Raw genomic sequence first — 27,207 nt, 5'->3', positions numbered from 1 at the left:
TACAAGCTGTTGTAGCAATCAGTCTCAATATGATGTGAGGTACACCCTTGATTTATCTTCCTAACTGTTCTTGATCTTGCTTCTTAGACACGGAATAATTTTGAAAGCACAAGGCAGGAAGTCGAACGACTGATGCAGAGAATGAAGTCAGCTAGCCAAGATTACAGGCCACCGAGCCAGTGGACAATGGAAGGTTATCTCTACATTCAAGAGAAACGTGAGTAGGATTACGGGCCCTTCTCTTGAATAGGTTTATACTGAATTCTGAATGTTCAAATGATACGGTGTGTCTCTTTATTTTACAGACAGCATGGCGTAGTGATTAGAGCATGTTTGACTAGGATATGGAAGACTTGGGTACAAAATTTTCTCTCAGTCATGAACTTCACTTGGTCACACTGAGAGCCAAGCTACAAGTGATGCCTGACACAGGTTGGACACTTGTCAGCTTCCCTCAAGTTTTGATGGGAAATGTAGGCATCCTGGTCTTGCAGCTGTAATGGAGAGCCAAGATGTAAAACCAGGACGCCTACATTTCCCATCAAAACTTGAGGGAAGCTGACAAGTGTCCAACCTGTGTAAGGCGTCACTTGTAGCTTGGCTCTCTGTCAGTGTGTTATGAGGATAAAACAAGGAGGGAAGAAGTCTGTGCACTGCCATAAGCTTCTTGTAAGCAGGGCAGGATAAAAGTACCCAAGAAATTGTTGTTGTTGCTGTTGTTGTTGTTAAAATTTATAGTCCATTCTCCCCACAAGCAGGCTCAGGGCAGATTACAGCATACAAATAAATACAATAAATAAAACAGTAAAATCACAGAATCCCAAGATCCAGTTCAGCGGCATAAAACAAACATTTTGATAAAGTTTAATTGATATGAAAGGGTTGCTACAAATTTTCCTGGTCAGCCAAATGGCCAGCATCTTGGACTGGGTCTATAGCTGCTGTTGGCATGCTACCCTCAATCGAAACATATCTACAAGCTCTTATCAACATGATTTGCTATTGATGTGCTGTGTGAACAGGGAGAATTTGCAATGTGTTGACTTTGTATCATATGGTAAGAACAAAAAAAATGCAGTTGTACAAGAAAAATAACTTGTTACTGGAAAGATGCTTTTGACAGCATTAGTGCAGTGATTCTAAAATATAAACCAGCCTTAAGATGCCGGCTCCACAGTTTTTACATTCAGACTCTAAAATCATGTGCTCAGTGACAACACAGTCTGAAATGATTAGCTTTCTCTCTCACTGGGGCGTTTTAGCCTTTGCTCCTGTTTACACATAGGAGCCAAAAGAAAGATCTCTTTCTCCACCCATCCTGTTTTCATGAGGTAAATTTGCTTCCTCCTGTAACAATGGCTGATTGCTTTGGACAACCTTCATACCCTTCAATTGATTAATAATAATAAAAAGCTACTGGGGGGAAAGGAGGAAAAAAACCTATTATGCGGAAATTACCTTGGGCATTATTAACAGGAGATCAAGAACAGAGTGAAAGGCTGGGCACATGCAGTGCTACATTAAGCAGTGAAAGGCCAACTTGACATGCTCTTGCTGAATAGGAAAGGATTAGATCATTAGTTTAGGCCAAGGGAGAAAAAAATGACACAGACATGATCTCTGTTTCAGAAACCAAGTCATCTCTTTGCTATCTGCCTAGCTTTAGCTTTCCACAGTGGAGTGTTTAGAAACTGGTCCCGTTTGGTTAATAGTTTGTCATTCAGTAGGGCAGTTTACCAGCCCAAACATTAACTGGTATTGTTGACAAAATTAGTATGAAGTACACCATGAAACTTCCTCATTTCTCCTAGCTATGCTTAATATAAAGGTTGGGGATTGTCATCTCACCTTTATTCAGTTTTTACGGCAAGTATAGGCGTGTTTGCTTGGTAAGTGGTGTTATGGAGACATGTGAGGTGATTTATATATATTTCTGTAACACCTCAGTGCTCATTTGAGAGCAAGAGTTCCTCTGTACAAGGTGTGGTGTTCGTGTTTTTGTTGGCCTTCTGTCATGACTGGCAAATATGTGTAAAATATATGACGGCCAAAACTGCCAACATTTTCCTCTTGATGTCAAAATAAACATGTCCTTGAACTCTGTTAACATACAGCGCTTTAATTATTAGAGAATGTAATGAAAGTATTGTGCCAACGTCAGTCGATAGCCTTATGCCCAATTAGAAGCTGTGATGGTTAAATAAAACTTCCAAATTTAGTGCCAATATATGCCTGAACACCAAATACTGGAGATAACCAGAATTCATAAACTTCTTAAGAAGTTGACCACAGAATACTGAATTGGATTAACTTTCAGTCTCATCCAGCAAGATGTATTTTCTTATTTTAATCTTTTAATATTCCAGAGTGTTTAGATGATAATATAGAAAATGACAACTTGAAGTGGCTTGAGTCATAGTCCTACAATTTAACATCTGTTCTTTGGAAGTTTAAAGTTTCACTCACACAACAGCATAAGGGGAGCTTTTCTTGCCATAACAGTGAAGTCTGCAATTTAAAATAAATGTCTAGGCCCTTAAATGCATGAGAGATGCCAAAACAAATAGTGTATTTATTTTATCCTTATCTACAAAATATCCATTATAATAAACTGACCGTGGGCATGTTCTTTCTTCTCCCTCCCTCCACCCTTAGGACCTCTTGGATTCACCTGGATAAAACATTACTGTACTTATGACAAAGGGACAAAAACATTCACAATGAGTATTTCTGAAGCAAAGTCTGGGGGGAAAGTAGTAAGTATTATCCCAAATGTCTTCTAAATTGAGGGAGAGGCAATATGATTCTTAAGCCAAGAATTTTAAACTGGGAGGAAATGAACCTCTTCCAATAAAATAGCTGTTAGTAGGCAGTTAGTATAAGTCAAGATGGGCGAGATGTTTTTCCCTACAGTATATTGATCTGTGAGTAGTAAAGGATTACATTATGCCTTATGCTTAATCCAAAGACTAATGTCTTTTTTGCAAACATCCTTGAGTGCTTTGAAGGGAGAGAGAATCACCAAAAAGGGACCCAGCTTTCTGCCTAACTGGTTTCTTTCCCTACCCAAGCAACAAACTTCACCTTTGTGAAGCTAGAGGTGGGTTCTTTAAACACAGCATCAATTATTACTATTGTAATTACAATTCCTACTCTTCCCTGAACATGACGTCTTCTGCTCTCTATCATGTTCTAATTTGTCACATTAAGGGAACTATTTTTGTGGAGAAATCTTCCCAACCCCTCCACCACCTGCACAATAGGGTTACCAGCCTCCAGGTGGGACCTGGAAATCTCGTGGAATTACAGCTGATCTTCAGATTACAAAGATCAGTTCTCTTGAAGGAAATGACTGCTTTGGGACGTGTATTGGAAGTATTGCAGAAATTCAAAATTACTTTAGAATAAGGCTGTGTGTGTGGGGGGGGTGTTATGTGCTGTCAAGTTGCCTCTGACCTATGGCGACCCAGAATAGGGCTAAAGCCTATACAATTAATTGGAATTTCTTAAACTGATCAATCAGTTAAATCTAAATACATGCATGTGAATAAAATAATAATTTTGAAGGGAAATAAGCATTTTTTGTTTGTTTCCAAATGGTTTGTTCAGATTATCACAACAAGCAGAATCGCTAAAGAGGCATTCCTTCCTTTGTAAGAGAGAATGGAAGAATGTATCTTCCAAGACAACATTTGTCATCTTATAGTTTGGGAAGTAAACATTGAATATAACACATTTAAAAAAAATCTGCTGCCTGTTTAATTGAGGGGCAGCTTTTTAATTCCTGAAAAGACTTTTTAATTAATTGATCAGCTAAATTCTACTTTAAGTGAAATCATGATTTGCCACTCTAATGAGAAAGGTATAAACAAAAGGATGGAGACAAATTCTGAAAAGGTGAAGCTGGTAGAACCTAGACTCCAATTTAAATATTCCCTAAATACACATAGCTTATTGCTTCCACATATGTTTCAGTTAAGGCCATCTTAGTAGTGGGATTATGCTTTGAATTTTTGTGTAAGAGGTCAGTAATTATTGTTATAAATATTATGATTCACATTCCAATTTCTTTCTTTCTTTCAGAATGGTCTTGTACCAAGTACTCCAGAAATCTTCAAGTTGAAATCCTGCATCCGGAGAAAGACAGATTCAATTGACAAACGTTTCTGTTTTGATATTGAAGTAGTTGAAAGGTTAGATATTTTATCAATCCCCCCCACCCGACAAATGTCTATGAAAGTATTTGTGCTGCATTATTAAGAGTAAATATAGAGATTTCTGTCTGCAAAATGATACTGCATGTTCTGCTGTTTCAGACACAAGCCACAGTATGCCAGCCCTTATCTTAAAGAGAAAGCACAATTTATATGTTGAAGGAGACTGGAGTTCTGACCTGCTGTATATGCCTCATCTAAGCAACTGATCCTTTCTTGCAAAACAGACAGAGGTTCTAGGCAATGATTTCAGCTCTCTTCTGTTCCCTACATCATTCCACTTGCTACTCTTCTAGCCCCTCCTGTACGTGCTTGAAAGCTCTGTCTACAAAGGCCCACCTTTGTTCTCATGTCTGTATTTCATGATAAGGGAGCAATTTGCCATTGGGTACAGAATTCATTGGAAAGGTAGGAAGTTTCCAGCCCTTAAGATGCAAAATTAGGCTCAGAAATGCAAACATTTCTGATGAAAATCCAAACTCCCAGCAGTATTGTTAAAAATCTAAGAAGGATCTCCTTAACCTGAGTCTTTTTACCAAAAAAAGAGCAATTGTGATTAATTTGCATAAATTATGCAAAATCGTAGAGTTCGAAGGGCATCCTAAGGAGTCATCTAGTCCAACCTCCTGCTTGGTAAAGAACTTCTCTAGTTTCAGAATCCCACCAAAATGGCTATTCAGCCTCTGAATAAAAACATAAAAAAATAAAATCCTACCTTCTCCCAAGGTAGTGTGGTCCACTGATAACAAAAAACTTATATCACTGGGAAATACCTCAATTACAATTACTTTCCTGTAAATTGTTCCTTGGCTTCTACTCAGAGAAACAGAAAACAGGTTTCTCCTGTCTGAGTTCCACCCTTTCTGATATCTATTATATTATCTCACCTTAATCCTCTCCCACTTAAACTGAGCATACCAACTTCTTTCAACCTTACTGCATATAAATCATCCTTGCCCTCTTCTAAATCCACTGTAATTTGTCAGTGTCCTTTTTAAAGTGCATCACCCCAAAATGAACTCAGTTGCCCAATTGGCTTTTCTTGGGGCAGAAATTTGAATGTTTTGGATGAGATTTTTGCAAATTTTTTTGTAAGTTCAGTGCATAGATAGATAACGGGCGTTCTGAACAAATGATGAAATCAGAGGTGGACTTCTAATGCAGTCTGAGATCAGTCCAATCGCTGTCCTTAACTGAAGTATTTATTAACCAAAGAAAGAAGAGGAATAAATAAAAAACTGACACTTGGCTTGGTTTCTGGCCTTGTCACTCTCAATGAATTGTAGCACAACTGGAAGCAGTCTGCATCTGTAAATCAGAGGGTTGTGAATCTGCCATAAAGCAACTGGTGAAATTGCAGCAAGGCACAACAGGGAAATCTGAGGTCTCTTATGAGGCTTGATCTTTTGTGCATTCTTGTTAAGAGTCCAGATAGATTTTGGGTTCCCATTTGCAGCCTGCACTGTTGCAGACATCAATTTGAGTATCGTCTGAACAAATCATTCCTCTGTTTAAAATATTCCGTCTTGTTTTTAACAAGAACTCAAATTCATCAAGATTTTTTCCCCTACCATTTATATAATTTATTTCAACCCAAGAATCTTTCCACTTAACTTCCTTTGAGAAGGCTTCCTTGGTATGCACGTATCTGACCCAAAGTACCCATCACAGTTTTAATTCGTTTGCTTGTGGCCCAGGGCAGCTTGGCAAGGAGAGCTGAGTGAGGCTGCTTCTGCTAATGCTACTCGCCTCCTTGTTCTCCAGCACAGCAAGCCCCACATTCCCAACCTGGTTTCCCCAAACATCTCGCAAGAGTTCAGGAAGCCCTGGTGGGCAGATGCTTGTTTAAAAGAGCCTAGGAGAGAATCATAGGGAAGGGTCATAACATTAACTGCTTTTGTGCAGAAGTGGGGAGGGGGGTGAGGTAGGGGTGATAGCTACCACCCCTCAAAAAATCTACAGCTTGAGGCCATTGTTTTATCTCCCTCTTTATAGACCTGTCCTAGATTGTGGCTCAATTTGTTCCACCATTTGACTTAACTTGTTCAGTTTTCTACTCCAGAGGATTCAATTGCTAAGCTCATATACTTGACATTTTTTAGTGAACTGAACTATTCAGCTGATGAGAAAGTTGGGCTGGATTCTGCAAATCCATTCCGTTACTAATAGGTGCTTTCCTTCAACCCAAGGAGCCTTCCCCTGAAGCACAGAGCTCTTCCACTACCAGAAGAGCCTCATGTCAAGGAGAGGTCTCCTTGCACCAAGGAAAGCACTACTGGTAGCAGAACAGATTCATGGGATCCAACTAGTTTAGCCTGAGTCCCTAACACAGGGTCCCCAACCTTTTTGAGGTTGTATGCACCTTTGGAATTTTGACACGTGTAATAGGCACAGCCACAAAATGACTGCTACATGAGGCTCAGCCAGTCACAAAATGGCTGCTGTGGCTGACCTTCAGTCACACAGTGAAGATTGTTGGGCTGTGGTGGCAACTGCTGCTAAAGCAATATTTCTAAAAATCTGCACAAGCAATTAAATCTCCAATGGCCAATCAGAAGCCTTGTTGGGCAAAAGCCCCACCTGGTCCTGCCCTCTTTCTAAAAACACTTGGCGAATGCCAGGAAAGGTGTCAATAGGCACCATATTGGGGTCTCCTGCCATAACACCATATCATCTCCTTATAATTAATACTTTCATTGCCAAAGAGTTGCGAAAGGAAAAGTAAATAAGTAGATTTCTGTTTCTCTTTTAATAGACATGGCATCATTACACTTCAGGCTTTTTCTGAATCCAACAGGAAGCTCTGGCTGGAAGCTATGGATGGGAAAGAACCAGTAAGGAAACTTCTTTTTTTAATTTATTATTCTGGCATTATTGTGCAGCTTGAAAATATTTGACCTTTACAGTATCCTTTAAAATGTACTGAGCTTAAGTCTGCATTATTAACAATGGAGGGCATAAGAGGAACTAGGATTGCCAGGCAGTGTCTAGGAGAGAGGGCTGTGGGACGGGGTGCAATGCCAGCTGCAGCATCCCACCACTTCTGGTAAAAAAAACAGGAAGTGAGTTAGGTAACTCTAGGAATCCTGGAGCTGCCCTATGTAAGTTCAGGTTTTTTACTGGAAACGATGCGATGCTGCAGATTTTTGTTTATTTTTCTCCCACCACTGGTCAGAGCAATGGGAGCACGGATGGGATTTCTTGCCCCCACGAGGAGCTCGGCAGCACTGAGGGAAACCAATCAGAATATTATGTTGCTTAAACGTATCATGAAGTTAGAGCACCTTTCCCACAAATAGGTGATCCAGTTTAAAAGGGAAAAAAACAAGAAAGGGCATGAGATAGACTTATAATATAGGAGCAAATGTAGAATGGCAAGAAAGATTTCTTTTCTCATTGCTTAATAGCGTTATAACTCATGGATCGTTCAATGAAACAGTTTTGCATTAGATCTGACCTAAAAGGAAGGGCTTTTTTGCATAACGCGCTATTGACTTACATAATTCATTGCTAAAGAATGGGGTATTGCCCACGATAGCTCATGGAGTTGTCGTGAAAATAAAATGGGAGATCCCCAGCCTGAGTTGGTGAAGGAAGACTGAGGCCCAAGTATGATAATTGACACCTATCAGTGTGACATTTGTTTTCTTTTTTCAGATTTATACTTTGCCAGCTATTATTAGCAAGAAAGAAGAAAGTAAGTTTTTTAAAAAAAATTAACCACATCAATTGATTATTCCTTCATATTTTGTATAATGTATATAATAAACATGCTGTTTTATATCAGGGTTTTCCCCATTTCACTCCACCACTTCATTTCATTACTTTATTTTATTCTGTCGAGTCACGAGAATCCATCTGAATACTATTACTTACAATAAGTAACACCCTTTTTGTTTTATATTATATCCATGTGTGTAGTCTTTTAATTTTTTTAATAGCAGTTATCTATTAGTAGGGTTGCCAGGCCATGCCTGGGAAGTAGCAGGAGCTTCCAGGGCTGGGATATGGGGGGCTGGGATATGGGGGGGTGGGGGATGATGTCACATGCACCACTATGTCACTTCTGGGGGAGACTTAGAAGTGGCGTGAGGTAGCTCTGAGAATCACCAGAAACTCTGTAGCAGTTTCCAGAGATTCTTAGAGCGACCTTACATCACTTCCAGGTTTTCCCCAGAAGTGACACAGAGGTGCATATATGACTCTGAACAGGGGTGAACAACAAGGACTGCTGGCAGGAGTCATGGCACCCCAAACTATTAGTGAACCATAATACTGCCTATGTTGTTGTTGTTGTGTGTGTTTTAATGTAGCCACAACAAACCACATAATATTTAACACAATGCAAAATTCTGTATCAAGAGTCAATGTTGGGAATAGTGAAGCTTTGGACCATCAGACTGGGCCTGGTGAGACCTAGAATCACATACCCACTCAGCCACAAAACTCATGTGACTTTGGTCCAGTCCTTCTCTTTCAGCCTAACTTACCTGCTCACAATACAAAACACACACACACACACACAGTGATGTAGAAGGAACAAACACACTGGAGAAAGGAAGGGGGAAGCTTCTAAGATGCAGAGCAAATCTACTCCCCTGTCCATCCCCACCCACCCCCACCCCACACACAGAGATCTTCCTCCTGGCCATAGTTTACAACCTTCAGACTAAGAGCCGAAGGTTCCTTTGGCTCTTGACTTCAGCTCACGTCCAAGGGCTTGTGGCTCCAGCCACGCTCAGGCTTTACATACCTGCAATAGGACAGATTCAGCCTGCTTATCACATGTGGCAGCTATATTTCCTTCTTGTGCTGCTGGAAGTAGGGTTACCAACGTCAAGGTCAAGCCTGAAGTTGTCCCAGAAGTCACCTGATTTCCAGAGATTGGTTGCTCTGGTCTGCACCCATGGCAAAGAAGCCCTCGAAAGATTTCACCAGGCTTTCCACAACTTCCACCCCACCATCAATTTAATTATGAATCATTCTACAGAACACCACAGTTTGGACACCACAGTACGGCTTCACGAAGGACACATAAGTACCACATTATACTAGAAACCAACAGTTGGGCAAATATATCTACATGCCTCGAGCCACCACCCCAGCCACATCAAGCAATCCATTGTGTATAGGCAAGCCCTATGCTATAGTTGCATCTGCTCCAACCCCTCAGACAGAGATAGTCACTTGAAGGATCTGCAACAGACATTTTGGCAATTACAGTATCCCCCCTGACATAGTGAGAAAGATGATTGGGAAGACCAGAGTGACCCCCAGGGACAGCTTGCTACAAGACAAGCCCAGAGGAAATAACAACAGAATACCATTGGTGGTCACCTACAGCCCACAACTCAAGCCACTCCAGTGCATTAATGACCTACAACCTATGCTGGATTGTGACACTTTCCTCATATAGGCACTGGAGGGCCAACTTTTTCTTGATTGCATTCAGCCTGCTAACCTGAAACAATTACTCACCCACAATGATAAACTACTTAACACTAACATGGACTCTGGTACCAAGGCCTGCAACAAACCAAGATGCCAACTTTGCTTTCATATCAATCCAAGCAACATCCTCAGTGGACTCGACAATATCAGCCATACCATCTTGGGTTCATACGCCTGCTCATCCTCCAATGTGATTTACACCATCACGTATCAGCAATGCCACTCGCTCTCTACATTGGACAAACTGGCCAGTCCCTTCAGCAAGGAATTAATGGACATAAGGCTGACATCAGAAACCAAAACATTCAAAAACCAGTGGAGGAACAATTTAACCTTCCAGGACATTCAGTTGCTGGCCTAAAAGTAGCAATCCTCATGCGGAAGCATTTCAAAGGGAGATTAGAAAGAGAGACTACTGAATTGCAACTGATAGCGAAGCTCAAGACAATGCATCCACCTGGACTGAATTGAGACAAAGGCTTCCTGTCTCATTACCAATGCTAATTTCTCCACACCCATTACCCCTCTGCATATCCCACCCTATTACCTGCCTTTGTCATTCACTGGCTATTATAATTCAGCTTCTGTAATCACTCCACTCTCCAAGATATAAAAATGTAAGGACCCACATTCTAGCTGTAGCTGAAGAAGTGAGTTGTGGTTCCCGAAAGCTCGTACCCTACCACTAATTTTGTTAGTCTTATAGGTGCTACTGGACTCTTGCTCTTTTCCTTTGGTGTAAATGGCACCTTCTGAGGGTGGACTCTGTGGCATCACATACATGCTGAGCTGCATCCTTCTGAGACATTGCCCCCAAATTTTCCAAGCCAGAATTGATAGCCATACCTGAAAGCACCCCTGGCAACAATGAAGCCTTAAGTACCTGCAACAGGAAAGAGATAAACAGCCTGGATTTTACAACCTCACCCCCATCTTCCCAGTTTCCCCCTCCTAATGTTATGCTTTGGTAAAGTGGAAGCGGGGGCAGTCATATATACCAGCATAATAAGGTCATTGCATAAACCTGTAGTAATCGCAGATGGATTACAATATGTGACTAGTTCATTCCCTGTATAGAACTCGAGTCCACATGTAGTGAGGGTCAGATGATAAAATGGCTAGATTAATTGACTGAAATTTAACACAAATACTATTGTGCTAATGGCTGATGCAGTCTTACAAAAGGCATTTCTCTATTTTTACGCATAGGGAAATGCTTCCTCCTCTTAACTTATGCTTACTGTATTTTTGACTTTGTAGTCCAAAAAGCAAACAACAAATGCTGTTTTCATCAGAACTATTGATATACAGACTTAGAATATTGCTTGATTAGAGTGTTGGACTATGATCTGGAAAAGCCAAGTTCAAATCCTTACTCTGCCATCAATGTTTGCTGGGTAACCTTGGTTCAGTCGCACACTCTCATCCTAACCAACCACAGAGGGCTGTTATGGTGATAAAACGGAGGCAAAAAGAATTAAGTAAACGACCTTCAGTCCCCAATGGAGGAAAAGAAGTGCTTTAAATGAATTAAATAAATAAGTTACTTTAATCAGGTGGCAAGCCTGTATATACAAAACAGCTATAGATTTATAGAGCTATAGAAGATTAGCTATAGAGCTATAGAAGATTTAGCATATCAAGCACCAATCCATATGCAAAAGAACCTCCTCAGGATACAGTGAAGCCTCCCTCCATTAGCATTCCACACCCTGGGAAACTCTTACAGGATGACTCAGCCCAAACCCACCTTCCTGAGTATATATAAATTACCTGCCAACATCTTCTCCACACTGTGACACTGAGAGATCTCTGTCTTTTGGTGTTACACCTCTGAAGATGCCAGTCACAGCTACTGGCGAAACTTCAGGAACTACAATGCCAAGACAATGGCTGTACAGTCCGGAAAATCCACAACAACCACAGCTATAGATTTGTCTGAGCACCTCAGTGTCTGTGATCTGCTGAATACATGGGTGTGTCTAAAACTGATGATGCCAATGTCTATAATAAATACCAGACACTATAATTTGACCATATGTATTTTTTGCTGTCATTATGTGTACAATTACAGTCTTAAACACTGAGCAGCCTGCTACTCCATGCCAAAATAATTGACATCTTTACCAGAACATTACTTAAAAATTTGGTTCATTTTCATCTAGCAAAAATTGATTTATGGAGATATTTTTTAAAAACTAGGAAGTATACCTGAGTGAAATAAAAGAGATCAAGAGTCCAGTAGCACCTATAAGACTAACAAAAATTGTGGCAGGTTATGAGCTTTCGTGAGTCACAGCTCATGTCTTCAGATACTGTGGCTCACAAAAGCTCATACCCTACCACAAATTTTGTTAGTCTTATAGGTGCTACTGGACTCTTGCTTTTTTCTGCAGCTAGAGACAGAGTAACACGGCTACCCATCTTGATCCATCTGAGTGAAATAAGACCGCTAATTAAAGACCCTGGCAAGTCCTATTCCCTTTCCTTCAGGTATTTCTAATGGTGTTGGTAATAGCCAGTTTTGTTTCCCTCTGCAATTGCTCAAGGATGTCATGTACTGTTTAACCTGACATTGTGACTTTTTCCATGCTGCTCATCATGATGTAATTCTCACCTCCTAGCATTTTCTCTTGAATGGGCCTGTGTTAAGTGCTCCGTCTTGCAATCCAGTCAGTAATTTTGTCAGAGTGTGCTCTTTTGTGTTCCTTATGGCACCATCATCATCATCTCTACAAATGTGAATTAACCATGAATATTTTCCAGTCCCTAACTGAGCTACTAGCAAAACATATAGAGGCATTCCACACCAGTAAGAATAGCCTCAAATTTTGTGCGGCACTTGGCTATCATTATGAGAAGCACAACTAGGATTGTGTGGCAAGTGTATATCAGGGAGCAGCACCCATAATGGCACCCTGATGTTTGGACACCATACATCCCAAGAGGGAGCACACATCTCTCCCCCCCCCCTTTTGAGTGCATTATGGCACTGATGTTAGCAAATCTAAAAAGCCATGTATTGAGTTGATGAACATATTTTGGAGGTACTGTAAGATGCTGCCTAGTTATCTTCAGGTCAGGCAATCCATAGAATCATAGAGTTGGAAGGGGCCATACAGACATCTAGTCCAACCCCCTGCCCAGTGCAGGATCAGCCTAAAGCATCCCTGACAAATATTCATCCAGCCTCTTCTTGAAAACTGTCAGTGAAGGGGAGCTCACCACCTCCCTAGGCAGCTGATTGCACTTTTGAATTACTCTGACCGTGAAAAAGTTCTTCCTAATATCCAGCCAGTACCTTTGTGCATGTAATTTAAACCCATTGTTTCGGGTCCTACCCTCTGCTGCCAACTGGAACAGCTCCCTGCCTTCCTCCAAATGACAGCCTTTCAGATACTTAAAGAGAGCAATCATGTCCCCCCTCAACCTCCTCTTCTCCAAACTAAACATTCCCAAGGCCCTCAGCCTTTCCTCGTAGGGCTCAGTCTCTAGACCCCTGATCATCCTCATCACTCTCCTCTGCACCCTCTCGATTCTGTCCACATCCTTTTTGAAGTGAGGCCTCCAGAACTCCAGATAGCTACGGCTATCACTGTGAGAAGCACAACTAGGAATGTGTGGCAAGTGTATATCAGGGAGCAGCACCCATAATGGCACCCTGATGTTTGGACACCATACATCCCAAGAGGGAGCACACATCTCCCCCCCCCCCCACCCTTTGAGTGCATTGTGGCACTGATGTTAGCAGATCTAAAAAGCCATGTATTGAGTTGATGAACATATTTTGGAGGTACTGTAAGATGCTGCCTAGTTATCTTCAGGTCAGGCAATCCATAGATTGAGTCTAGAGAGAACCCTCTGCACCCTCTCGATTTTGTCCACATCCTTTTTGAAGTGAGGCCTCCAGAACTGCACACAATACTCCAGGTGCGGGCTGACCAAGGCAGTATAGAGAGGAGCTATGACCTCCTGCGATTTCAATGCTATGGCCCCTTTGATACAACCCAGGATTGAATTGGCCTTTTTTGCCACCGCATCACACTGACTGCTCTTATTTAGTTTACAGTCCACTCTTAGTTTACAGTCCACCATGTTGGATATGCATCAGAACGCCATTATATGCCAAGACTGCCAAACGCAAATGGGTTGAGTCTAGAGAGAAAGACAGTGCTGAAATATGTTGCTTATTGAGCAAGCCAGCATTTGCATGAAATGAGCAGTAATTTTCTGTGTGTCTTTTAGAGGGATAGCAACTAAGAATCACAACAAACACATACTTCTCAGGGGCAGAGGGCTCTTGTAATAGTTTCACAGTGCAACCCTAGGCAGAGTTACCTGGTCCATGGACATCAATGAACTCAGACTAGAGTGAAAGTCTGATAGGATTACATTATTAATATCCTGAGACCTACATAGATTAATAGAAATTGCATGCTTGGTACCATCACACAGATTTGCTAAACAAGATAATAAACTGTTTATTATATTTTATTCCTTCCTGTAAGGCAGGTTAGGCTGATAACTAACAATTACTGTTCCACGGTCATCAAATGAGTAGGGTGTGAACATAAGGCATATCCATGCACAGACAATGCACATAGAAGTGGGACCAGAATCATGACATTCTTGGCTGAATGCATTCATGCTAATTTTGACACAGAGCAATGCTTGCCAGCACATGTTAATTTACTAGATGTTGGCAGGACTTTTTTTCAACAGGAACGCGGTGGAACGGAGTTCTGGCACCTCTTGAAAATGGTCACATGGCTGGTGGTCCTGCCCCCTGATTGCCAGACAGGGGAGTTTAGATTGCCCTCCGCGCAGCGTGCAGCGGTGCAGAGGGCAATCTAAACTCCCCTCTGTCTGGAGATCAGGGGGCAGGGCCACCGGCCATGTGACCTTGAGGGCGATTTAAACTTTAAAAAACTCCCCCCTTGTTCCAGCTGACCCAAAGTGACATCATTGTGCGGGCCTGAGTTCCATCACTGAGTTCAACCACCTCTTTTCCCAGAAAAAAAGCCCTGGATGTTGGTATAATTGCTTCAGTATTTTCAGCATTTACAGTGATGTATTCCATAGGTCCTATCAGGTCCCTGTAGTAGAGATGGGCATGAACCAAAATATGAACCAAAATTCATGACGAACCCAGCCGGTTTGTGGTTCGTGAACCAGCGGTTCATCAGATCCCATTTCTGACAAACCACCATGAACTTTAGGCTGGTTCGTTTGGTTAGTTTTTCGGTTCATCACTACAGATAGCCTGGCACCGATTAATCAGTTACCTAGGCAACAGGAGATAGACTTCCAGTAGACCTTCTGCTGACCAGGAAGTGACCTGCTGACCCAGAAGTGGTGATTTGCTGGCCTGGAAATGACATTTTCATGAATCAAAACGAACCGATTCGTGAACCAGGGCAGGTTTGTGAAAGTTCGTGGTTCGTGAAATGTGACGAACCATGAACTGCCTGGTTCTTTTTTTTCTGGTTCATGCCCATCTCTACTCTGTAGTATCAAATGCCATAATTTTTATATTACGTCTCCCTCAGGTTAAATAGCAGAAGAGCAGATATTTCTCATCCTCTTAATTTATGCCTGAATCAAATGCCCTTACATTTCTACAATTACCCTTTAAATTAACATGCAAAGACAGCTCTGAATTCTTGATAAGTCATTTATTACAAATCTGCTATCAGTTGTCTATTCCATCTTAATAAAAGCTAACCCTTTATAAACTTTGATCAAGAAAAAATTGCCAATATTGGGATAGCTCTGCTTGCAGTGGTATAAGACTGGTTTTCTGGTTTGTTGGACAATGACACATACTGAGAATCCTGCATGTTATTTATCCTCTTTTGACAGTGTTCCTAAATGAAGCTGGTTTTAACTTTGTTAGAAAATGCATTCATGCTGTGGAGACGAGAGGTATGTATTGAGATGCTATCTGACACGTTTCTTTAGGAAAAATAATTCGTAAGTGTTTATACAGCTTTTTTCCCACCTAAATAAACTATGACATTAATTGTTAGCTTTCAATATTCTGTCACTTACCAGGTATGCAATGTTATCATTGCATGTCTCCAAGTCAGAAATGAAATTTATGACATAAAAAGCAGTAGTCTATACATTTTATTTATATAGATATATTTATGTTATATGCATGTGATACACAGCTCTCACCCCTGACCTGGATAGCCCAAGGAAACCTGATCTCGAAAGCTAAGCAGAGTTGACCTTGGTTAGTAATTGGATGGGAGACCTCCAAAGAAAGACCATGGTTGCCAAGGCAGGCAATGTCAAACCACCTGTTAGTCTCTTGCCTTGAAAACCCCAGCAGGGGTCACCGTAAGTCAGCTATGACTTGACGGCACTTTCCACCACCATCACCTTGTGCCTGATGGCCATCAACCAACTCCTTAATGTTAGTAAAGAGCTTGACCCTCACATTTGCTGCCTAAATACCCTGGTGCCTCTTATTTGCCTCAATTGTTCTGAATGCACACACACACACAAAATTTGTAGATCACCAATCCTGGGGAGCACATATGATTCAGGTTAAGCATCATTGTTCTAGCATATATCAGTAAAGCATGGCTTTATTCATCATGTATACATCCAAAATGTAAAGTATAAATGCAATAGATACAGGCTCAATTGAACTGTGGGTTTAATTGTACACAAAAAATACCCATAGGGTATTGTACATATCTCTCATCTTGCTTAAATTAGGTTGACTTGCCTATGTGTGCAGTATGAACATACAAGAACAGCACACTTTTGGGCATGGTAATCCCTGCATGTGCTGGCAAGATGAACCCGTTTGGATAAGATACTGGACGGGCAGAATGCCACACGAGTTACCTAGACACGTTTTTGCAAATGTGAATTAATTGAATTGAATTAATTAATTGAATTCATCAGAGATTTAGCTCTATCTCCCTCTGAAGTATACTCACAATGACAAATCAGATATTGAGGATAAAAGCTGCATGCCTGAGAATACTTGGGCAAATAATCCATTGAGCTGAAGAGGATTGAAGAATAGTGGTGAATCCAATACATTAAATCATTCAGCACTGAGACTACTTAATCCAATATCGTAACAAAGCAATAAACACGAGACAGGATTGGTAGATGCCATGGAAATGGAAAGATGAGCACAGACGTGATTGTCACTTAGTATTTTTGCTGTTAATTATAGGATGTTTTGGAGGTCATTCATTCCTAGGATCGCCATTAGTCAGAAACGATTTGACAGCACAAAATGCACACATTTTTTCCTTAACTGGGTTGTAGATTCGGCCCTTATTTTCCATCTGGCTCTTGCTTTACTCCGTGCAGCATGCTCCCTGGTAAGTCCATGTTGAGTTGTAGCCTCAGTGGGAAAGCAACTTAGGAATTCAGCAACAGCGAGGAAGATTCTTGAATCTTGCACGAAAAAGTTGCCAAAGTGAGTGAGAGACGGTGTAAATGTTTTATATAAAATAAATCAGTAAGCCATTGATGCAAAGTCCTTCAGAGCAAAGTCTCATCTGGTTATTTTCTATTTCGTCCTTGCAGGGATCACGATCCTAGGGTTGTACAGAATAGGTGGTGTGAATTCCAAAGTTCAGAAGCTGATGAATACCATATTTTGTAAGTTTGGTGGTTTAGGGGGATTGGCATTGCAACTTGGTAATTTGCGGATGGCACACCTTAAACCTCAGGGCTGAATACTTTTGTGCATATAGTAGTGTGAAAGGAACAGAACAGAGGGCAACTAATTTTTTAAAACAAGCTGGTTTTCTATTGACCAGGAGCTGAAAGGCCAGCAACATTGGCTCTGATTATTGGACTTGCTCTGGTGCAAGCAGAGATGTTGGCAAAGTAGTGTTTAGCTTAACCTTCTTCCAGTGTGAACAATAATTAGTGCTTTGGAAGAGCACTTCTATTGCTAGGGATGCTGGGCTACCACCTGGTGCCCAAGGGAGCTTTGGGGGAACGGGCAGGGCAAGGGGCACACATGACATTGCACTAAGTTCCAATATCTTATAAGAGTAAAAACCAGATCTGACATTAGTGCATCAGCTGACACTCTAGAAACTCTATTACTATAGAGTTTCTAGAGTGTCGGCTGATGTCATGGTCAGGTGGCATTGGTACGTAGCATGATATCACATTTGCCCTCTGCTGTTTTTTCCTGCTGGCCCAAGAGATGAGGACCATTTGCTTGCAAGACATGTGCCTTCTTATCAGGCTATGAACCTTCCAGTGACTGAAGTTATTCTTATAGTCTTGGGGCCTGGATGTATGTGAAAACCTGCACACATCCCCGTTGTTTGCATTTCTGTATTGCACAACAAGGACAACTTTGTGGCACATTAAGGTTCTGCTCTTTGCAGCTAATTTACTTCTTGCCAAATAAAACAAATAAGCAATGCAATCTTTCTCTCTCTGTGTCTCTGACAGCTCCTAAATCTCCTCCTGACATAGACATTGATCTTGAAATTTGGGACAATAAAACTATAACAAGTGGGCTAAAGAACTACCTCAGGTGGGTGGATTCTCATTTCTTTTGTTTTGTGTAATTTCCCATATTTCTTTATCACACCTCTTAAGGCCCATTCTATTATGTCAGCAGTGTATAAGATTACAGCAGTGCATGGCCCTCTGTGCAACAGACCTGTTGTGCAGAGCAGGACATCCATGCTTGAATGCAAAAGAGGCCCCCTACCTCAACGCAGCTGATCTGGCCATCTGCTGAAGCTCAGCTACTGTAATATACTGTACATAGGTCTCTCCTCTAAGTTAACTTGGAGACTCCACTTGGTGCAGAACACTGCAGCTCATTTATTATCGGGAGCTAGGTGGACTTGTGAATATCACTTCCACTCTACAGGCACTGCATAGGCCACCTATCAGTTACCAAGCCCAATTCAAGGTATTGGCTGTCACCTACAGAGCTCTTCATGGCCTTGGTCCATCATATCTTTGGGACCGCCTCTCTCCCTATGTTCCACCATGGCAGCTTTGCTCATCTGAACAGGGCCTTCTGCAGGTACCACCTTGCACATGGGCAAAATCAACAACTGCCCATACACATACATTCTCTGTGGTGGCCCCCACTTTATAGATTTGTCTGCCAGAAGTGCTTAGGAAAAGTCTCACTCTCCTGGCCTTCCACAAATGATGCAAAACTGAATTATTCAAGAGGGGTTCTTACTTAGGTAGGAGGGCTTTACTGTAAGGGAAGTGGTCTCAAAGAGATTCATCAGTAAAGGGATAGGGAGGGCCCACGGACTTTATCACTATTGCTGTAAATATTGATGGGCTGTAGACTCCACTAGTATTGCTATGGTCCTACTGGGTAGCTCCTATGTTGTTTAATGTGTCAGGCATAGAATTTCTTCCTCAACATTTCTTCAGCTCTTTATTGGATTTCTGCTGGTTTTTAAATCTTTGCAGGTTTGCATGTATATACCCATTCCATATTTATTAAAATGTCTGAAAAAGATCACAGATAGTGGAGGAAGGGGATCATAAAGGCAAGTTTATAGTAAAGACTTCTTCCTCTGATTGCATCTCCATGCATCAAACTGTAAATGAACTGGGAATGCGTAGGAAGCATTTGCTCCACCGACTCTGCTGTCATTGGGAATAAAGAAGGGATCTTACTGGATAATTGAATAAAGGTAGCAAATGCTACAGGGCAACCACCAGTTTCCTCCGGTAGGTATTTGCCTTGGCTTTCAATACCTGTTTTGGAATATGGTGCTACTATCAGGAGAGGGGGCTGAGAGTGTATTCATTTTTTTTGCTGCTGTGCTGTCTCGATTCTTAAGTGGATGTCGCTACTCCACTGCCCTTCTGCTCAGACTTCATAGAACAGATGATTAGACCATTAAAAAACAGAGATTCCGTGCCACTTAAGCTTCACTAGCATTTCCAAGCTTTCCAGTTCGGATGGTAGGTTTAAAAATGGTTCTGCTTGGACCCATGTCAGCTGAGCATATTCTGCAACGTGCAAGTGGTTGCTTAGCATGTCATTGTTGACAAGCTTCCCTGTAGGCAGAAAGTGTGAAAACAACGGACCAAGGGCAAACCCGGAAGTCTATGATTTGGGATATTGATGCTTTGTGTTATTACTTGAATCTGTCAGAGATGCCAGATCTACACTCACAACATAGATCTGCCTGGCTGAATGTATTCTGCAATGTACTGGTAGTAGCTCAGCAGAGTGGTTGGAGTAGAAAAGGCTCTCTGGAGGCAGGCAGTATGAAAACAATGGAATGAGGACACAGCCATAACAGTGTAACGTTGAGTTATTGGTGTTGTGTGTTGGTTATTTGAAATCAGTGCAGTGTAAACAGACAGGATGCATCCATCACTGCTTGTCTCCCAGCCTGTCAGAGATCCCAGTTAATTTCCTATGCTTGCCATAGAGATGCCTTACTGAAAAGAAAACGCTTGGAAGGGGCTGGCTTCACGGTTGCCTTATCCTACTTCAGTAACTGATAAAACAGTGGCTAGATCTTGGGTTTGGGAACTGAGCTCCAATAGACTGATATTCATATGGATTAACATTTTATAAAGGTTGAGGTTATTTGTAATTAAAAACAAGTACAAATCCAGTAAGATATTCATCATTCTCCCCTCCCAATCTTTTACCCAGGTGTCTCGCAGAGCCACTGATGACCTACAAGTTGCACAAGGATTTCATTGTTGCAGTTAGTAAGTAAACCATGTTTTAAAAATAGTAAATTCATTGCAAAAACTGGGCCAAGTTTGTCTACGTCAGAATAAGAAATGGCACAGGAAATCACAGCAACCTGAGACCTGATTCATATATTACCATTTAACATGGAAACTGCTTCTCCAAGACCAGTCCCTGTGCTATTCTAATGACATTTGGTGGAGGGAAAAACATACATTTGGTAACCAATGTGGTTCATTTCCATGACAGTGTTACCCATCTCTTGGGTCAAGCAGTGATATTACAGAACAGGTGAAGCTGCCTTATACTGGGTCAGAGCACTGATCCTTTAGGTATTGTATACTCAAACTAGCGGTGGCTCCCTAGTGTCTCATGTAGCCCTAATTCCTGATATTCTTTTTAAAAATCCTGGAGCTTGAACCTGGGACCTTTCTAGCTCTGCCAGAAAACTAGGATGTCTTAACATTATGAAAAAGAAGCTATTCTTGCAGTTCCCTTTTATTTAATTTATTTACAAAAATGTAGCCTTTTCTGTTTACTTTCAAAGTAAATTAAAATACATTTTGAAGCACTAATCTATATATATAAAGGCAAGTGTCCTGACTGACTCATCAACGTCCAGCCCAAACCCCTGGACCTAGAAATGTCAAATGTGGGAAGAACATTCCTTTCATGATGTAAACACCCCACTTAGAAGCGATTTTAAGAAATTCGCCTCTTGAGGGGGTGAAAAGGGGTAAAATGTGTTTTCCCATAGGGATACAGCTTCCCTGTGTGGCTGGCAGGCTTCTCCTCCCCTGCCAACTGCCAACTCAGCCACTCTTCCCTGATTGGGCTAGCTTTCAGGGTCATTTGCATATGGGGCCAACATTCTAAACAGTTGCTAAGGGAGTCATTGAATGTGTCCTGCACCCGCGCCCATTGCCAGCTTAGCTACTCTTCCCTGATTGGACCAGCCTTTCAAAGTCATTTGCATATGTGGGCTGTTTGGGGTTCACAACATTCCACACCTCACCTCCCTCCCCCCACCCCCGAGGTAGGCGATACTATGCGATTATACTACAAAACCAACTAAAAAGAAACCCAAAACAAAAAAAAAATTACATACCCATTAGTATTATACCTGGATTTAAAGTAGTTAAATGCCATAGTGAAGCACAGGTATCAAGCTAGTAACTAATAAAAACAAATATTTCGTTAAACAATTATGGGATGTGTAAAAACCATATCAGATCAGGCAACCTAGGTGGTATAATTAAAGTTTAAATACCTAAGAAAATATTGTTCATCTAAATGGACCAAGCACTCTGATCTGATAAATATCAGGTGAATGAGAATTGCAACAACGAGTTTATAATACGGTCAACATATTTTTAAGATACAGGCATTAGAACAGAGAGGGAATTCATAAATGAAGTCTAACATTGAGAAGGCTGCATTCTCTTGCGAGGTTAGCTTCAGCAGATGAGGTGCTGGCACCCTTGGCAAGGTCTCACTACTTGAATCTGCTTCTAGTTCAGCATTCTGGAGTCCCCCCCACCCAAAACCACAGTTTGAAGTCAGCGGCCCTCCCCTGCCTTTATCCCTGCACACGGACACGCCCATCCCATCCCAGCATCGGTCTTTCAGTGACATACTGTCTCTGAAGGGAAAGGTTCCATTGAACTATTATGGACTATTATACCCGCTGAAATCTGCACCCTATGAATTTAAAGCAATCAAATCCAGCAGATGTTGCCATATCCTGCGGCAGTGAATTCCATAAAGCAATTTTGCATTGTCCAAAGTAATAAATTATCTGTCCCGAATCCATCACAAATTAGCGTTATGTGGTGACCCAAGTTGGTGTTAGGGCAAAAATTGAAGGGGGAAAAAAACCTGTTAAGTATTTCCACATAAAGTGACCAGTCCCTTGGCGGGAGCTCCCACCCTCCGCCCTCCACCACCACTCACCTGGCCAGCAGGGGGCAGGGGAAGGCATGGGAATGGGCTTCCCAGGTGCACTCGCAGGGCAGAACAATGACATCACTTCCTGGAACTGACATTGTGCCACCCTGACAGCACTTTCGTTCTTTGCAACGGGCCAGTTTGGGCCCCAGACGGGCCCGTTTGGGGCCCAAATTGGTCCGCTGCACAGCATGTGCATGCTCCTGCACCTGCATGACGATGTCACCCGTAAGTGACGTGACTGGACGTCACAGTTTTGCATGTGCACGAGGGATGCAGAGAAGGTGAGTGCTGAGCACCCACCCTTCCAAGGGGACCTGATACATTCCTTTGTGTCTAAACCAGTAGTAGCAGTATTACACCCTCTGGAGCTGTGTTAATATTACACACTGGGTTTCAGAAGCTTGGTTTTTCATGACTGTCCTTTTTCAGCCACTGAATCTTTGGTGTAGTGATGATTAGAGTGTCAGATTAGGATCTGGGAAAGCCAGATTTGAATCCCCCCCCAATGGAGGCTTTGGATCTGTTACACACTCTCAGCCTAACCATCCTTCACAGGGTTGCCATGAGACGAAAAGAATAATATAAACTGCTTTGGGTCCCCATTGGCAAGAAAGACAAAGTTTAAGTGTCAAAAACAACAAGATGTTTGATTATTTTCAAAAATAACCACTTGGGGGTGTCCCTCTCCCCTTTATTTTCATAGAGTCTGACGATCAAAATTACAGAGTGGAAGCAGTGCATGCGCTTGTTCACAGACTGCCAGAAAAAAACCGAGAGATGCTGGACATCCTTATCAAGCACTTGGTCAAGTAATTCTTCTCTTGTTGTTATTTCGTGGTAATTGCAGGAAGGGTAAGGGAAGAGAGGAAGCGGAAGGAGGATGCTTAAGCCTAGCGTTTGTTCCCTCTCTCACCTTGCTAATTGCTATGTCCTGAGGAGATGAAATAAGACTAGAAAATGGCGCTGCGCTCTCGGAGAACTGACACCAAGAAAAGCATTATTGTTTCTGGAGCCTGAGAGGTTTCCAACAATAAATGATGCTGAGTGAATTAATCTGTTGGTTATAACTGTCCTCTCTTTCTGCTGGGAAAATGATTATATGGAAGGGAAGCTCAAGGCGGTGGTTTAACTATTGCCACCAGTTTATTTCTTCTCCTGCAATATTTCCGTGTCTTTCTACAAAAGCAGTGTCCGCATTCATATCCTGAGGCCATCAGATCTGCTGTCTGTAGAGCAATTCTTGTTTTCATCCACTGTAGAAATCTGTCTGTTTTTGTTTTCTGACTTTGCCAAGGGGGTGAGGGGTGGGGTCTCTCTATGCAGAAATCCTCATGGGGCTCTTCATGCAACAGGATGACGGAAGGCTCTGTGTCTTTATGTGTAAATTATATAATATAGCAGATTTACACATAAAGGGTTCGAAACCTAATGATTGCAACCTCAGGTGGTGGTTTGCATATGTGAATGAGTGGTCATAGATTAACCACCACATTCAAAATTTTGATATTGCCTCACATAACTTCAGGTACGTGCTTCTTAATAGGGTCAGTTCATACAGTCAGCTGCCTGTTATCAAGTCCTGATTCACGCATGCCTTTATTAGAATTTTCTCCCCCTCCCCTTTCTCCAGAGAACTCAGGGAAGAATATATAGAATATCCCCACAATAACCCTGCGAGATAGGGAAAGGCGGAGACTGGCTCAGTGTTACCCAATAAACTTTGGGTTTTGAACTCCATAGTCCAATGTTCTGATAATTAAACCACACCATCTCTTTATATATTTACATACTTCAGTATGTAGACCCCAGATCTATAACAAACATTGCTTTTCAGTGACGTTGTGTATGAAGAAAATAGACCCCAAAAAATTGTGTGCTGATAAGTAGAGCCGATATTTTACTCTAGATAGATGAGGCTATGAAAGAACTTGCTTACTGTGTTATCATAATATAAAAAGGAAGGAAAAAATTATTCCATAACCTGTACCTTTATAATACAGGGAAGCAGCAGTCTACAAATTGGCAATATCTGAAATTATTCCTTGAACTGTGACAAAGTAAAGACAGACTTTTGGAAGACAGGAATTGTGCTTTGTTACAAGATAAAGGACATCTCTATCTTTCAGCACCTGGTTGCCTGAGATGGGAAAAGTAGATTAGGCCAAGGGGAAAATTGGATATTAAAAAGTTCCATGTTATTAACATTCTGAAGAAGCAATTTTTTAAAGAATTGAAAATTCTTTTGCCAGAAACTGAGCCTTTGAACCTTTTTCCAAATTTGTACCTAATCATTACTTGTCAGAATAATATCAAACTCGGTTTTCTGTTTTGTTACCTAAAAGATCCAATTTGTCACCAAGGAAACCTAAACAATATAACATACTTCATTGAGGATGATGTAACATTGCAATTATGTAGCAACTTTTTTTAAAGTATTCTTAGTTACGTTTGGACCACATCTGCTCAAATTTTCGTTATCAATAGGAGACCGAAAATCTTAACAATCCCTTCTACTTGCATACAAAACTGTCCGTTATAGGCTGCTTCCACACACGTTGGATAATCCACTTTCAATACTCTTTAGTGAACATTTGGAACTGCTTTTCCATGTGTGGAACAAAAAATCCACTTCCAAAGGATTGTTAAAGTGCATTGAAAGTGCATTATTCGACGTGTGTGGAAATGGCCCTACACAGAATGGAACTGGAATAATGGGCAATTAAATCTCATAGCTTCAGAAGCATAAAAGAGAATAAATATATTTTCACAGGATTTGATTCCCCTAAATGTGGAAGCACTTGTTACAAGAAGTATGGGGCTTCCACCAAAAACGGTAGCTCTGTGTTAAGTTCTTTGTATAGTACATAGCAGCATTTGTCCTGATGTGGCCATCATGTTATGTGTTGTTGCACTCCTGTTAGTAAAAGCCAGTGATATGAACCAGAGGCTGAGCAATCCATAACATTGTAGCCAAACATGGGGTAATTTCTACTACATGTTATGGGGGGGGGGGAGAAGGGGAACTTTGATATGGGACTGCCACATTCACTATCCCAAGTGTTCTACACGTGCCACCGCTACTACTCTCCACGGAGAAAGGTCAAAAAGTCAATTTCTTGATGATAAGCTGGCTGTGCCTGGAGCAGCTGACTAGTCCCCACCCCCACCTTCCAACTGAGGCAGGGATGAATTTATTTATTTGCTTCAACTTATATTCCACCCTCCCCAAACCACAAAGGCTGGGAGGTGACAGGTCTATGCAGAAGGAGAAGTAAGGTCCCAGCTTCTAATAACCAGCCCTCCCTTTCTGTTCTGTAGAAACTAAAATGGGACAGGAGAATGGTGAGTCTTTCACACTCCTAGCCTAGAATAGGTGCTACAAGAAATTGGAAAGTGACTATGTAAGAGAGCTTGAGAACAGCGGTCTGCAAACAAGTAGAATCAGGAACAAAGCCACAGCTCAGGGCTGACCTGGCCAAGGTGGCTATATTTTCATTTTTCCTGCTTTCCCCTAGTAAAGCTGATGCTGTCCTTTGCCAGCGGGGCTTGGCAAAGGTCTCTGCTGCCTCCATCCTTCCTGGATGGTTGGCCCCACAGCATTGCAACCCAAGAGAATGCTAACAAGACACATCTCAGCACCCTCCTCTCCTTTCAAGTCTGCCATCTTGCGGCAGGCTCATCTTTCTCACAATACGTGTTTCCAAACAAACAGATGTTTTTTAAATGTCCTGCCAGATGAAAGCAGAGAATTCATAGCCAGCATTTGCAGCTGTTCATTTTAGATCTGCTTATCGTTTATCTGCAGAAATTTAGCTACATTTTTTCATAGCTCTCACTTTAAATGAGACATTGAACTCTTCCATCTAAACGAAAATGGCATGATCTATGCATGGATAGATTTGCTGTGTCCTTTGAATTGCATTACCTACTCACCCATTTGCCAGCCTCGCTCCGTAACAAGATGAAAAGGTGGAGCAGGCTTGAAGATGGAAGCATTTATGCATTCTCTTCACAGTTTTGGCCTCAGGAGGTTTAACATTTGCTTCAGGAGTTGCTTTTTAAGTGACAACCTGTGGAGACCTTTAGGACGTGGCCATCCATGGACATTTTTCAAGGAAGTCACTTCACTTAAGGACCCCAAAATTCTGCTTCCTCCTGCTGATAGGGATCATCTTCCAATACATCCCAACGCTTTTCACACTGCAGTCTCAGCAAAACACCCTCCTGTGGAGTGAAATATATACTGTAATGTCCTCAGAAAGTTTTGTGGTAGTGACCGCAGTGAAGCTGTAGTGTGATTAGCAGGGTTTGTTATAAGGTCATGAATTGTTTGTGAGCATCCGAATTGCTGAAGGGATGAAACTGTCACAACAGTGTGTTCACCAACAGGCCAATTTCTGTGAGGAAAAAGATGGGCCCATGTTTCTGGGAGGAGTCTGAAACATATGAGCTAAATTGGAGGGGGCTGTGTGTAAAACTGTAGTAAAACAGTGTGTAAAACTGTGTGTAAAACGGGGGGCTGTAGTAAAACCTGAGCATGGGGGGGAGGGGCTTTAGGAGTTAAGCAAAGTGGAAGAGCAGCCTCAAAGCAGCTTGTTAATGTATAGGAATCCTGAGGGAAAGGTGAGTGGAAGAAGCAGGGACCTGAGGGGGGAATGGATAGAAGAGATGGGGAGCTGGGGGGGGGGGGGCGGGGGAATGACCTCTCTGAGGGACTCCACGAAGCCCAATCAGAAGATTCATCTCTATTGTGGGGAACGCTGAACAGGCAGAGAGGTCAATTGAGAGCTGGTGCGTCTCAAGCAAGAGGGACCATCTATTTTAGTTTGTTTCAGCATCAATAAGATGGACCTACATAGTGTGCTTTCATACCCATCCCCTGGAACTAAGTAGTGATTT

The 27,207-nt window shown here is 41.8% G+C and overlaps 1 protein-coding gene across 1 annotated transcript in view; it reads left to right on the top strand.

Moving 5' to 3' along the window:
- Positions 1-27,207, top strand: part of ARHGAP42 (Rho GTPase activating protein 42) — a 202,375-nt gene that overhangs the window by 152,161 nt on the left and 23,007 nt on the right. The window contains exons 8-17 of the mRNA XM_054973588.1: positions 88-217; positions 2,656-2,756; positions 4,084-4,193; positions 6,970-7,048; positions 7,872-7,911; positions 15,528-15,590; positions 17,226-17,300; positions 18,114-18,198; positions 20,317-20,375; positions 23,012-23,117. Coding sequence (XP_054829563.1) covers positions 88-217; positions 2,656-2,756; positions 4,084-4,193; positions 6,970-7,048; positions 7,872-7,911; positions 15,528-15,590; positions 17,226-17,300; positions 18,114-18,198; positions 20,317-20,375; positions 23,012-23,117 — 848 coding nt within the window. The remainder of the gene's footprint in view (positions 1-87; positions 218-2,655; positions 2,757-4,083; positions 4,194-6,969; positions 7,049-7,871; positions 7,912-15,527; positions 15,591-17,225; positions 17,301-18,113; positions 18,199-20,316; positions 20,376-23,011; positions 23,118-27,207) is intronic.

The sequence above is a fragment of the Eublepharis macularius genome, chromosome 3, assembly GCF_028583425.1.
Source record: "Eublepharis macularius isolate TG4126 chromosome 3, MPM_Emac_v1.0, whole genome shotgun sequence".
NCBI classification, from domain to species: Eukaryota; Metazoa; Chordata; class Lepidosauria; order Squamata; family Eublepharidae; genus Eublepharis; species Eublepharis macularius.
This window is presented reverse-complemented; position numbering and strand designations above follow the sequence as displayed.